The sequence below is a fragment of the Chenopodium album genome, chromosome 20, assembly GCF_948465745.1.
Source record: "Chenopodium album chromosome 20, dcCheAlbu1.1, whole genome shotgun sequence".
In the NCBI taxonomy this organism is placed as follows: domain Eukaryota; kingdom Viridiplantae; phylum Streptophyta; class Magnoliopsida; order Caryophyllales; family Amaranthaceae; genus Chenopodium; species Chenopodium album.
In genome coordinates this window covers 28811361-28826274 of record NC_137853.1, presented here as the reverse complement: position 1 = coordinate 28826274, position 14914 = coordinate 28811361, and the positions used below count along the sequence as shown (strand labels likewise).

General features: G+C 39.2%; 2 protein-coding genes and 1 pseudogene across 3 annotated transcripts; 1 reads left to right on the top strand and 2 right to left on the bottom strand.

Moving 5' to 3' along the window:
- Window positions 1-1383: 1383 nt before the first annotated feature.
- Window positions 1384-10740, bottom strand: LOC145598932 (formiminotransferase cyclodeaminase-like protein; annotated as a pseudogene). The gene is made up of 4 exons (XR_014103658.1): window positions 10612-10740; window positions 10176-10196; window positions 2982-3404; window positions 1384-2012 (listed from the first exon to the last, which is right to left on the bottom strand). The product of XR_014103658.1 is annotated as a formiminotransferase cyclodeaminase-like protein (transcript).
- Window positions 4493-7649, top strand: LOC145596984 (uncharacterized). The gene is made up of 3 exons (XM_081653173.1): window positions 4493-4836; window positions 5461-6247; window positions 6390-7649. The coding sequence occupies exons 1-3, from the start codon at window positions 4493-4495 to the stop codon at window positions 7647-7649; spliced, it is 2391 nt and encodes a 796-aa protein (XP_081509299.1).
- LOC145596983 (uncharacterized) lies at window positions 9639-10127 on the bottom strand. The gene has a single exon (XM_081653172.1). The coding sequence runs from the start codon at window positions 10125-10127 to the stop codon at window positions 9639-9641; it is 489 nt and encodes a 162-aa protein (XP_081509298.1).
- Window positions 10741-14914: the final 4174 nt, after the last annotated feature.

The following is a 14914-nucleotide window of genomic DNA, read 5'->3' as shown; positions in this document are numbered from 1 at the left end:
TAATAGTTATAATGGGCAATTTGATATTTAAGGACATTTATTTTAGATTTTATACAAACTAAAAGTCATAATTTAATTACAGTAAGTTTTTTTTTAGTAAGTGGTTTTGGAGGGAAAACATTTTATAATATGTTGCCAAGTATTCGCTAAGTTTCGCCTTTAGTATAATGTAATTGATTGATTGATTGATTAATCTTTTTTGCTCACTAATTAATTTTTCCTTTTTATTTGATGATTGATTAATCTTTCCTTTTATTTGCTCACTGATTATTCTTTCCTTTTTATTTGTTGATTGATTAATCTTTCCTTTTTATTTGATGATTTATTGATTTTTCCTTTTTATTTGTTCACTTATTAATCTTTCCTTTTTATTTGCTCACTGATTAATCTTTCCTTTTTTATTTGTTGATTGGTTGATCTTTCCTTTTTATTTGCTCACTGATTAATCTTTTCTTTTTATTTGTTGATTGATTAATCTTTCCTTTTTATTTGCTAATTGATTAATCTTTCATTTTTAATCAATACATTAGATATACAAGTAGGAAGGCAAAAGCTAGGAATGTATCAATGTAAAAAAGTTAATACCAGAGGTGTACCAATGATAATTTCCCTAAAGATTAAGGGTTATTTTTGGTGAAGAAGATTAAAGGTTATTAAACGTTTACTTAATGGATTAGTCACAGCAGTTAATTAGTTCAAAGTACAAGTGTACCGCTAGTAAATGTAATTAGAGAGGGTGTACCATTGACAAAAGCCAAAACCAGGGATGTGCCAATGATAATTACATTATGACTGCAAACTAATTCTTAAGGATCAAAAGGACCCCGACAACCTTAGCAGAATAATTTTTTCACCATGCAAATCCAAAAAAAAAAAAAATGTGAAAAAAATCATAAGGGTGAGTAGTAGTAAAAATAAATAAATAAATAAATAATAAAATACTTTTTTAAAAAAAAAAACTAATTTTGGCATTGATTTTTGTAAAACAGGTGCATTTCCTCCACTCAGTCCACTGCCTTGAACACCTTTTCTACTAGTTAAAATAGAAATGTTCCATGACACCTTTGATTTATATGCCTAAGGAAAAAGAGGATGTGAAAAACTCATGATCTAATGCAATCCAAAGAGCCTGTGTTTTGCACGCCAAAGACGCGAGAATGTAAAAACTCGGAACACTAATAAATTATGATATACAACCACCCGGAACAGTCTGAAGATTAAGGACACCAAAATTGAGTCCAAACCACAAGAAAAAGTCTATTTACATAGCTAGATTTACCAGGAGACAAAATGTCATAGCCACCGTTAGTTACATACATAGCATCGTAGCTGCAACACAATTAGCGGACTCAAATCACAACAAAAACGAAGGAGAGATTTGACTGCTATTGTAATATGTTGTATTATAATTGGAAGCTGTTTATCTCGAGAGTATGATGCATCAAATAAATCTGGCACCTTTACAGAAAGAATCCTACTTACAAGGTAGTGATGGTCAAATAGATGTATCTCCAGAATCGAAGAAAGCATTGATGATTTGTTCTTGTGAAAAATCAGTAAAATAACCCTTTCCGGCAATCATACCTTCTTCCTGTGGAAGGCACTCAACTTCAATTTGTACTTGATCTCCTCCAACCTTTTTCGGTTCCAGTAAATTGCAAGCAACACCTCGATGACTTCTTCTCCATGAGAAAGTGCCATAGCTTGAACTGATGGAAGTCCACCTCCTCTTTCGCTAACAAGTTTGGCAATTCTACGAACAGCTGAAAGATTGGTTGAAAAGATTGGAACGTTGTAGTTATCCACCCATCTTGTACACCCTATAACAACAACGCCCTTAGATGGGTCAGCTTGATTTGGCCCTTCATCGGGATGCAAAGGTAAAGTCTCTGAGCTCAGCCCTCCCGCCCAGATATTTCCATGAGTGTTAGGCCTAAAGTAGCCAAGCTCTCTTCTTACTGAATCAAGAGTTCGTCCTTTTTCATGTGCCGCTCCATATAAGAAGGTAGGATCTGCAGCTTTCACATATAAATCGCATAAGAAGATATTATAGCCCAGTAAGCTTTAACCAAATAATAGTCCTTTACTTGGGGAAGAAACTTCTAGCTGTGAGTTCAATATAATAGCTAAAACTGACGATTGCAAAATCTTGGCAATTGCTAGTTTTGACACCAAAGACAGCCTTAAGCATTAGTTTGATAGTCATTAGTCAATGTCAGTCGCCCAAATAACAGAGCAACACTAAAGTCATAGAAATCTCTTATAATATGCAATGATCGTGCTTAAATTCAGTCCACTTCCATTCAGGATGATTTACATCTAATATGAATCGGCATTTAGGGTGAATCGGCATGTACACAGTACAAGTTGCTTGAAAATCATCACGACTATACTAAAAGAAGTGGCACCCATCTCTTAAGAGATCACCCAAAAAATATATGATCCATAACCATGTTCTCTAGAAAGATATACTAGTAGTTACTTTCACTGTAAGATCAATCTCGCTTAAAACAATAATACTCCCCCTGTCACCTATCCATAGCTTCAATTTCCACTTTGAGATGTCCTAAATTGTCCACTTTTCCCACCAACACCATCATCTCTTCCCAAATGTTTCTTTGAGAAATTCATAGTACTTTAGTGCTGGACAAAAAATTAGGATCAAGGTGCAAGGATGATGATAGCATACACAGCTTATGAAGGTATGAAAAAAAGTACGAATATCTGAAAAGGAACCTTAGATTCCCCAACTTTCTAGAAACAAAGAGCATAATTAAACAATAATGAGGCCCCACCATGAAATCTCTTGCTGCTTATCAATAGGACGACAACAAAATCAACTGCTATACAATATTATAACGTGAAAATTATGACAATCTTAACATCAGAACTCACAATTAGTTCTGCTTTCTACTCAAATCATCAAAGTGAATCCTCCAAATTTTACTTCTAGGTTATAAAGCTAGATGAAGTAAACAAACCTTCAAGGTTGGTGCCAACATCTTTGGCCAAGGACCTTGCGATATTAGCTGTCTGCTCCAAAGAAGTACTGGCCAATGGGTGAAAACAGATGTGGTCAACAACTCCCAGACGAGGATGGCTTCCACTGTGCATATTAAAGTCAATTGCTTTCAAAGCAGTGCTAACCATTGCAAAAGCAGTATCTTTTAGAAAGCAAAGATCCAATGACTTTAGAGGTAGCTTAGAGACAAGAGTGTAGCCAACTCTGTTATAAGTTTCATCTTCAAATTTATTGACAACTTTAGTATCATGCACAACAGCACAAGCTTGGCTACTCGTTCAATAGACTGTAGGGCAGCTTTGTTGCGGCTTTCAGATATGTATAGTTTGCAACAAGCCAGTATCATATTTTTCATTACTTCTTTCCCACTAATCTTCCCAATCTACAGGAAAGATAGAAATATATAATACTAATGTTAGCTTCGCAACTACTATATAAAGATCCTGATCAAATCTTAGAGAGGACCACAAACTCAGGAATCAGGATACATTATATCTTCATCAACATATTTCATTTCATGCAGCCTCTGGCTTAAAAATAACAGCATCGGCAACTTAGTTTATCTGCTAAATCAAAGTAGTAAATCTTTGAAATGTTAAAAATCGATCAAATAGATGCTATCCACACAATTTTTACGCTAGCATTGCAACTCTGGCATAGTGGCATGAGGTATCAAATATTCAGGACACCTCTGCTATCCAAGCAAAAGAAAGTCAATAAGATAACAACATGTGCAGCCAACGACCAAAAATAGTAGTGAATAGATGAGCCAAGATGATAGAATGATGTTTAGAGATATATCCAGTGCAAACATACATATCGCGCATCAAGCTAAAAGATCAAGCATAAGCAAGAAAAAGTGACTCCACATCTTATTACTCATAGAAATTCCCTGCTACAATTATCTTCATCTAAAGCAGTTAGAAAGTTAAAATTCAATAAATAAAAAAACCAACATGAAAAGCATTGAATTTCCCGATCCAAATACCGATAGAAAATGGTGAATATAATAAGAGACGAATTCACATACAACAGTGCAAGGACTCGGCCTAAGTCTGATATTCGCTTCACTTATGCTAGAAGGATCAAGAAATAATCAGATGCTCTAGAGGTTGCTGAGCTGTCAGGTGGTTACATTCAGTTTTATGGTGAAGGGTAGAGTGGTAATCTCAGGGAAGTTTGTTAGGAGTTTGTTATTGTAGGCTGGCTTGCTTAGTTGTTTTTGGCTTATTTTTGGGTATTAATAAGGGATGAGGGGGAGGGGGAATGTATCTAGGAAATGAATTGAGTAAGTTGTTTTGGAGAGCTCCTTCCTCTCGAATGAAGGTGTATTGCTGAATATTCTGTTCTTCAATACTAAAATCTATCCCTAGTTCCTCTGTTTTTCTTTCTTCTTTCTTCAGTTGGTTTCTCTTGAACTTGCTGATCTCTAGCAAATTAGTATCAGAGCGGTGCCGATCAACTCTGGAAATGGCACGGCTCACCAATGCGCAGCGTATGGATTTGATGGAGCAGGAGCTTGCTGGGGTTCCGGCGAGGGTGTCTAGGGAAATCACGACGGCGTTGGAGGCATTTAAGACTGACCTCACTCCTCAGTTTGCTGCTGAGCAGGAGCGACTTCGCCCTGAACCCCGTACCACGGTGGCGACTGGGACACCCTATCAGTGGGATAACCCTTTAGCGGGTGCGCCACCGCGTCTGGGGAACAGTGATGGTGGCGATCAGACTGGGTCTGCGAATTGGAGATTGAGGAAGCTTGACTTACCCATGTTTGATGGCACGAACCCAGATGGGTGGATTCTCAGGGCGGAGAGGTTTTTTCACTTCTACCGATTGGCGGCTGAGGACCAGCTGGAGGCGGCGGTCGTGGGAACATAGACGACACCCTGTTTTGTCGTGGCAGGCATTCAAAAAACTGATCCTCCGTCGTTTCCGCACCACCGGTACAGGAAATCTCCATGAGCAATGGCTGGCGCATCAACAGACGGGGTCGGTGGTCGACTATCAACGCCGTTTCATCGAGCTACTCGCTCCGATTGAGGGTGTTCCGGAGGAAGTGGCGAAGGGGCAATATATAAATGGGTTAAAGGATGAAATAAAAGTGGAGATCCGAATCCTTGACCCGATAACCCTGGATCATGCCATGGATCTTTCCATGCGGGTCGAGGAGAAACTCAAACTTAGCCAAGGCCCAAACCTACACCCAGCCCACCCACGTGGCGAAACTCTTTTCCACACCTTCGCACCAACCCGATCTCCCAGATCCAACCACCTCCTAGCCTAAACACGAACCCAAACACATACCCCCACACCAAAAACACCACCACCAACCCAAGACACTCCGGCGAGATAAGGCGGCTGTCTGAAAAAGAGTTACAGCAGAAACGGGAGCTCGGTTTGTGTTTCAGATGTGACGAAAAATGGAACATCAATCATAGGTGTCGCCGCCGCGAACTGAGCGTTTTGCTCACCGTGGAGGACGAGGACGAGGATTGGGAGGACTCCGGTGAGCTGGTAGCCGTGGAAACCACCAACCCAAACACTAACCCACCCGAAATCGAACCCACAATTAACCCGAAAGTGGCCCTTTGCTCTGTGATGGGGATTACAAGCCCTAAAACTATGCGCATGCTCGGATCAATCAAGGACAACGAAGTGGTGGTCATGGTGGACCCGGGGGCGACGCATAATTTCATTTCTTCCGTGGCTGCCCATCACCTCCAGCTGCCGGTAACCGAGGCGGCGAATTTTGGTGTGACGTTGGGGACAGGGGAGATAGTGCAGGGCAGTGGCGTGTGTAGGGGAGTGATTTTAGATGTTCAGGGGGTTACGATTGTAGAGGATTTTCTCGTTTTACCGTTGGGTAATTCGGATTTGATACTTGGTATTCAATGGTTGGAGAAGCTTGGCACAATCACAACCAATTGGAAGACTCAGACCCTAAAATTTCAATTAGATGGGAATTGGATCACTTTGATAGGTGATCCGCAATTGGGGCGTACTGGAATTTCGTTGAAAGCAATGATTAGGAGCTTGCAGAGAGAAGGCCATGGATTCTTACTGGAATGTAATCAGTTGGAGATGGCAGGGGAGGAGGGGCCTATAATTCCTACTGCGTTCCAGCCCTTGGTACAGCAGTTTCAGGAGGTTTTCCATATGCCTGAGGGGTTACCTCCACATAGGCAGATTGAGCATGCCATCTTGCTGAAGAATGGGACAGACCAAGTGAGTGTACGCATACCCTCAATCACATAAGGATGAGATTGAGAAGTTAGTCACGGACATGCTAAATGCAGGGATAATTCAGACTTCGACTAGTGCGTACTCTAGTCCAGTTTTGTTGGTTAGAAAGAAGGACGGTTCATAGCGATTCTGTGTCGATTACAGGGCGTTAAACAAAGAAACAGTCCCTGATAAGTTCCCAATCCCCGTTATTGACGAATTATTTGATGAATTGGGAGGGGCAGCAATTTTCACAAAATTGGACCTGAAATCAGGTTACCATCAGATTCGGGTTAAGCCCGAGGACATCCATAAGACAGCGTTTAGAACCCACGAAGGACATTACGAATTTCTCGTAATGCCCTTTGGGCTTACTAACGCCCCTGCAACTTTTCAGTCACTTATGAACGAGGTTTTTAAGCCATTTTTGCGTAAATTCGTGTTGGTTTTCTTTGACGACATTCTTGTGTACGGTCCTTGTGTGGAGACTCACAAAGCACACTTGCAGCAAGTGTTGCAAACTCTGGCAGACCATCAGCTCTTCGCTAATTTTAAGAAATGTGAAGTGGGGAAGGGAAAGGTGGCTTATCTTGGGCATGTAATCTCGGCTGCTGGGGTTGAAGTGGACTCTTATAAGGTTCAAGCAATGTTAGATTGGCCTCCTCCCACAACTTTGACTCAACTCCGGGGGTTCCTTGGTCTTACGGGGTATTACCGCAAATTCATAAAAGGGTATGCTCAGTTGGCTTTACCTTTGACAGACCAGCTACGGAAAGGGAATTTTGGGTGGACAGAAGCTGCCACTACTGCTTTTCAGGCTCTAAAGTCTGCCATGGTAAACGCTCCAATCTTAGCAGCACCTAATTTTTCTCTGCCTTTTATTATTGAGTCTGATGCTTCCGGGCATGGTTTGGGGGCTGTATTGTTGCAAGAAGGGCACCCTATAGCATATTTCAGCAAGGTTTTAGGCATCCGCAATCGTGGGAAACCAATATATGAGAAGGAATTAATGGCTATTGTCCTTGCGGTGGAGAAATGGAGACACTATCTTTTAGGTCGGCATTTTATTGTTCGCACTGATCAAAGGAGCCTAAAGTATCTCTTGGAGCAAAGGGAGGTGGGACAAGCCTACCAAAAGTGGATTAGCAAGTTGATGGGCTACACTTTCGATATTCATTATAAGCCGGGTTCTGCCAACACAGTGGCAGACGCCCTTTCTAGACAACATAGCCCTGAGATGGAGTGTAGTACCTTAATTACTTCTTGCTCTCTGAGATGGGAGTATGTACAAGCCTTTATAGAGAAGGATGAAGTGTTGCAAAGGTTGATTTCGCAGCTCAGAAAACAGGAAGCCACACCCAAGTGGTTTACCTTGGAGAATGGGGTCTTGAAGTACAAAGGGTGAGTAGTAATTCCTAAGCATAGTGAACTGACCACCAAGCTGCTCAAAGAGTATCATGACTCTTTAGTTGGTGGGCATGCGGGGGAACTCAAGACATATCAAAGGTTGGCCGGGGAGTGGTTTTGGTTTGGGATGCGGAGGGACGTAGCAAAGTATGTTCAGCATTGCCATGTGTGTCAGCAGAATAAGACTTCTACCTTGTCTCCTTTGGGGTTGCTCCAACCACTTCCGATTCCGGAGAGGGTTTGGGAGGACATTTCGATGGACTTTGTCGAAGGTTTACCTAAGTCTCTAGGTTGGGACACCATACTCGTGGTTGTGGATAGACTAACCAAGTATGGACATTTTATACCCCTCAAACATCCTTTTACGACTCAGAGTGTGGCACATTGTTTCATGACTGAGGTAGTAAGGCTGCATGGTATCCCTGGCTCAATTGTTTCAGATCGTGACAAGGTGTTCCTTAGCATCTTTTGGACTGAATTGTTCAAGCTTCAAGGCACACAACTTATGCGTAGTACGGCCTATCACCCACAGACGGCCAAACTGAAGTTGTCAACAAAGGGGTGGAATCGTATTTGCGGTGCTTTGTGAGTGACAAACCTCATACTTGGGCTCGTTGGTTACCATGGGCTGAATATTGGTACAATACCTCATTTCACACTGCCACCAACTACACCCCATTCAAGGCACTGTATGGCAGAGACCCCCCACATCTGATCAGGTTCTCTGCTGGCAGCACTGTAGTGTCATCTGTTGAGGAGCAATTACAGGAGCGCGATGCCATTCTTGATGATCTGAAGTTTTATTTGGTTATATGCAACAATATGAAGACAAGGGCAGGAGAGAGGGTAAGTTTCAGGTGGGAGATATGGTGTACCTAAAGCTACAGCCTTATAGGCAACGGTCTTTGGTGAGAAGGTCTAATGACAAGCTGTCTCCACGTTTCTATGGTCCTTACCAGGTGGTGCAAAGGATTGGTAAGGTGGCCTACAAGCTGCAGCTTCCCCCAGGAACTAAAATACATCCAGTTTTTCACATTTCTCAGCTTAAGAGGGCCATTGGCTCAGTGCACAAGCCAACTGACTTACCAGCCAGCTTGCTGCTGACTTGGTTTTGGAAGTTGAGCCTTGGCTGTGTTGGGAGTCAGAAATTCACAAGCTGCCATGGAGGTGCTTATTCATTGGAAGGGCTTGCAAGACTTTGAAGCTACTTGGGAATTTTTTGAGGAGGTTAATCTCAGGTTTCCTAGTTTCCACCTTGAGGACAAGGTGAAACTTTGGGTGGGGGGTATTGCAAGGACTCGGCCTAAGTCTGATATTCGCTTCACTTATGCTAGAAGGATCAAGAAATAATCAGATGCTCTAGAGGTTGCTGAGCTGTCAGGTGGTTACATTCAGTTTTATGGTGAAGGGTAGAGTGGTAATCTCAGGGAAGTTTGTTAGGAGTTTGTTATTGTAGGCTGGCTTGCTTAGTTGTTTTTGGCTTATTTTTGGGTATTAATAAGGGATGAGGGGGAGGGGGAATGTATCTAGGAAATGAATTGAGTAAGTTGTTTTGGAGAGCTCCTTCCTCTCGAATGAAGGTGTATTGCTGAATATTCTGTTCTTCAATACTAAAATCTATCCCTAGTTCCTCTGTTTTTCTTTCTTCTTTCTTCAGTTGGTTTCTCTTGAACTTGCTGATCTCTAGCAAACAGTTCTCATTGAATTGAAATTTTGTACACGTTTATGAGTATCAAGCCACACAAAGTATACAGCTATGCTTCTAAATAAGTACTTTGTGTCAACTTAAGATAAGCACCTTCTACAATTTCAAAGCAATACAAAAATATACTTGTATTTAATTTTCCTAAGATAACATAGTCATGGCCCTAACACTACAAGGGTAGCAGTAAGACAGCCATTATAAACAAATTTGAGAAAACAATCCTTACTCCATACTGCATCAACTATAACTGTTAACCTAGAATACCTTGCTCATGCCCAAAATTCAATAATCATGAGAATCAGACATTTTAGGGTATCCCTCATATTCCAATTTAACTCCTAAAGAAGCACAAGTAGCACTAAACTTGAACCTAAGCTCTTTTAAAATGTCATCTTTGCTCTCATCTTCATGATCCATAAATGGATACTTCTCAAGCAATTCCTGAATTTGATGGATACTCTTCTGGACCCTAGCAGAGAAAAGGTTCGATTCAACTCGAATCACAGAGGTCCAAACATCAACAAGACCACGGTAAAATCCGAGCTCTTCACCAGCCTCAAACCCATGTTTAAGACCCACTTCATAGCCCTCTAGCTTGCCCAAGGTAAGACCATCCCTATACCCATCTTTGTAGCCTTCTTCAATGTGAGATTCTTCCAAGTTTATAGAGGAACCAAAAATATCATCATCATTTAGGTTGTCATTGCTCCGAATTTCAGGTTTTTGAAGTTCAGTTTGTGGGGGATCAATACAAGAATCACATATATCCATGTGATTTGTGAGAATAATAGAAATCAGTGAGAAACAAAAGAAGGGTACCTGTTAGATTGAGGTTTAAACCTGTACAACAAAGATAATCACATAATTATCAATCCATACTATATAATTTAACCAAATTAATAAGGAAGTTACATTCAAAACTTTAAGTTATTAATCTGAAATTCTCTACTGATATGCTAAATACCATAAATACTGCTAACTGAAATATAATTAAAGATGCTAATTATGTATAGCAAACAGGATAACAATCAAGGGTTTTGCAACACAATAACAACCAAATTTGATTCAATTATCAAATTAAATTCTTCTTAGTTAAGATTATGAATAGCAAAATTCTAGCAATTCAGTAATAAAATTATAAGCAATAATAGTTCAATAATTAATCCACCTTAGAAAAACCCTGAATTGAATTAAATCAACGATTAACAGGTAGATTGAGAAACTAATATTAGGTTTATTAAGAAAATCAAATTACCTACGCTTCAATGGAGAAGAGAAAGCTCACAAGCCACTTTAACGGAGGATTCAGAGTAGCCGCTTGGCCCGCTTCAATGGAGGAAAGAGACGCACGTGAGAAGCTCAATATCCTTGTGATTCAATTTTGACTAAAGTGAAAATGTTTTTATTGAATAAATAAATAAAAATAATTATGCAATGTTTCTTTTTTATCATTTGAACTGAAATTAATTTTAGGAAAAATTGTCAGGAACTACACGCTTAATAGGGGTATTTTGGAAACAACTACCCACTAAAAAATTTTATCAAAAAAACTACCCTAAATTTAAAGTTAGAGTAGTACTACCCATTTGCATTTTCCGGCCAGAAAGTCCGGCGTGTGGGGCCCACTTTTTCAATTTTTCTTCTGAAAATCCCTAATTGAAGAAGTGAGAACAAGTAGGGTATGCAATTAATGGATTAAAAGAGAAGAATTACCTATGAATTGCATACCCTAGCATCAAAATTCATAATTAATGGATTAAAATAGAAGAATCTATACTTCTATATTAAAAAGCGTTCCTAAAACAGAATATGTTCCATGTGTCATCTTTTTTAAGTTCGACATGTCAGCAATATGTGTCATATGTCACTATAAACATGACATGTCACCTTCACAACATATATTAGATTTGCATCTAAAAAATGCTTATAACAAGACTTGAACTCAAGACCAACAAGTCTTAAGTTACAAGTCTTACCATCTTAGCCATTGATTAATTGTGTTTTTTTATTCAACAAAATTATAGTTAACTTAGATAAGTTAATTGGTGTTTTATTATACTATTTGTTTCCATTATGTAATGATTGGGTTTGGCAACTAAAAAATATTTATAGCAAGATTTAAACTCGAAATCAACAAGTACAAACTAGCAACCCGGGGCATCGCCCGGGCCACACACTAGTTACCTATGAATTGCATACCCTACTTGTTTTCACTTCTTCAATTAGGAATTTTCAGAAGAAAATTTTAAAAAGTGGGCCCCACACGCCGGACTTTTGACAGGCTAAAGTCGTATTACCTAATCAAAAGTAATTACCTAAATCCTTTAACTAAAGTAGATAGGGAAGTAGGGTCGAATCCACAGGGAAACTAGTCTTTCTATTCCTAATTAATTAATAGCAATCTAAATTGTTAGTAACAATTTGTTGTGATTTAAAGATTATACTACGAAGAATATAAGTAGGGAGAATAAAATAGGAGGACTCAATGAATTAAAGACCTAGGGCATAGGTTCACCAATAATTAAATAATATTCCAGGGTAAAACATAATAACCGATCATCAATGCATCAATTAACCAGATTATAAAGGGCTTTCGCTACGTATTACAATCACAGAATTAATCTACCGGTATTAAATCTCATCTCTCGAATCTCGACTTAACCATTTATAGATTAACCTGCCTATTGAAACTAGACCTAAACATCAATTCTCATCTCTCGAATCTCGAATCAATATTGTCAAACTTATGCATAAAAGATCAGGCCTAATCTAGTCACAGAGCATTAAATCAATCAATAGAAAATTAATCTAGCATTGATAATTAACAACAATAAATTACCCCTTCATATTATTTATGGATCCCCATAAACCCTATAAAGAGAACTACTCACACATAATTAAATCTAAACTAATCAAAGCAATAAAATAAGACATGATCGAAGGAATAAAATAAATAACTGAGATTAAGAGAAAAGAAATTGTTACCAAAGTAATCGGAATAAAGAGTTGAGTAAAGAACAAAGTATAAAGTGTAGAGAGAGAAAATAAGCTTAAGTAGAGAGAGAAAGTCTAAGAGAAAGAACTATAAAAGTAAAGAAAGAATAAGGAAGTGTAAAAGAATACTAAACTTGCTTAACGAAAACATATTTTTAATAAGCAAGAATCTTAAACTAAAACAAACTAAACGATGCTCAAAAGATCTATCAGAGACACGCGCCCGACCGGGCGCCTCACCGCCCGACCGGGCGCGCCTTTTTTATCCGGCGAAGGGCTGCTGCGATATAAGTCTTCTTTGCCCGATCGGGCGCGCCATCGGGCGGACCATCGGGCGGATACCCTTGGGCCGCCTGGACTCCTCGTTTAGGCTCGTAACTTGGCCCAAACCAAATATCCTCTTTGGGGCTTTAATCATTCGGTCCAAAATGCCTCGTCTTCACACAAGTCAAGCCCTTATTCACCGGTTTGATTACTCTAACCGATCTTGGGCTACGAAAGATGGTCGTGCTCCTCCAATGCTCGTAGTTGCTCAATAAAATTCCGGAAAAAAACTCCAAAGGTGCAATTCCCTACAAAACTAAACCAAAACTACGAAAACACTAGAAAACACATATTAGTAATAAAAGTGGCTCTAAAGAGCCAAAAACACTACTAATAATGACAAAGGGACGGGGGTAAAATACTACATAAATTAGACATATCAACTTTCTCGCCGGAAAATGCAAATAGGTAGTGCTACTCTAACTTTTTAAATTTATGGGGTAGTTTTTTTGATAAAAATTTTTAGTGGGTAGTTGTTTCCAAATACCCTTATTAAGCGTGTAGTTCCTGACAATTTTTCCTTATTTTTATTGAATAAAAATTAATTTTTAAAACTAAATGAAAACTCAAAGTATTTTATTATCGCGTTTACTTAAAAAAATTTATTTATATCGCAACGCGTTTTGTGTGCGGCTAGCCACACTATATGGCCGACAAAGTATCCCTATTAACACTGTAAACCCCTATAATAATGTCGAGTTACCCCTAACACTGACTGAGTAACCTCTATAACACTGACGTAGCAACCCCTGTAACACAGATCATGTAACCCTTATAACACTAACGAAGTAACTCCCATGATAACTGGCCATACCACATAAAAGTTTGTGATTTATGATATTCAAATATACTTTGTATTTATCTACTGATTTAAAATCACTTTTACTCACCATAAACTATTTTTCTCGAGCTAAACTTATTTGTAATGATTTTGAAGTTATTTTTGATGAATATTTTTTAAGATGAAGTGAACAAAGCTTAAATAAAATTATTGTGTCATGTATATTACTTCGCATTAACACGTCATCCACATCCATCAGTCATCTGCTCATTTGCAAATAAAACGATGGAATAGGTGACTAACAAGTGAAAATTTTTATATTAAGAAAAGTTGGTGTCAAAAATCTCAACTTTGACCAATTTGCTTTTAAAAATTAGTTTGTTGTTTTCTTCTTGGAATTTGATAGTGTTTTGGAAAATATTCCGTCTTTGAGTACTTTACTTAGTCTCATGTTAAAAGAAGAGGTAATGTTGTTGCCCGTCATCAAGCTAAGTTATTGTCGTTTGGATTTGAACTCGTTTGGATTTGAACAAGTTTGGGTCAATCATTATCATACGGAGATTTTTTGCTTAAGTACTCTCGGACTTTTTGTCCCTTATCTAATCAAGGAAATTTTAGGTTTTAACACCTCACAAAAACCCGAAAATGGTTTTTAACACCCCCATAAAAAAAATATTTTAATACCAGACAAATTTCCAAAAAATGGATATTACCACCACTTAACTGATTTCGTTTAGGAATCCGTTAAGTGGGCCCGTAAAGCCATGTGTCGCTTTATTATTGGCCAAAAAAAGAAAAAAAACAAAAATTAAAAAACCTAAAACTATCCCAGCCACCCCAGCCCCACCACCGCGCCACCATTGCCACCTTCTTCCACACCTTGACCCACAGCCGCTGGCGCACCATCTCCCCCTCCTTCACCGACCTACCTGAACCCATCCCCACCCTTTTTTCCTGCAGCCCTAAGCTAAACCACCCCAAAACCATTTAACTATGACCGTCATTCCCCAAGAACGGCCATGAATTCGGCCATTGATGGTCGAAATCAGCCGGTTAAGGCACTCAACCCCAAAACCGGCCGATTTTAGCCATTAATGGCCGAATTCGTGGTCGTTTTGGGGAAGGAGAGTTGCGGATTAGGGTTTTTAGCCATTGGTTTTGGGGCGAATTAGGGTTGCGGAGGGGATAAGGGAAGGTTTAGGTGCGTCTGGTAAGGGAGGGGGAGGTGATGCGCCAGAGGCTGCATTGGGTGAAGGTGGTTGGATGGGGCAGTGGTGGGGCTGCGGTGGCTGGGCAGATTTAGGATTTTTATTTTTATTTTAAAATTTTTTTTAAAATTTTTATATTTTAAAAATAAATAAAATGGTGACACGTGTCACTGTGGACCCCACTTAACGGAATTATTGACGAAAACCATTAAGTGGTGGTAAAATTCATTTTTTGGAAATTTGTCTGGTGT

Coding starts and splice junctions, on each gene's coding strand:
- LOC145596983 (XM_081653172.1), bottom strand. CDS start 10,127: ATGGATATATGTGATTCTTGTATTGATCCCCCACAAACTGAACTTCAA.
- LOC145596984 (XM_081653173.1), top strand. CDS start 4,493: ATGGCACGGCTCACCAATGCGCAGCGTATGGATTTGATGGAGCAGGAG. Junction 4,837..5,460: donor TGGATTCTCAGGGCGGAGAG/GTTTTTTCACTT, acceptor CATCAATCATAG/GTGTCGCCGCCGCGAACTGA. Junction 6,248..6,389: donor TGAAGAATGGGACAGACCAA/GTGAGTGTACGC, acceptor GACGGTTCATAG/CGATTCTGTGTCGATTACAG.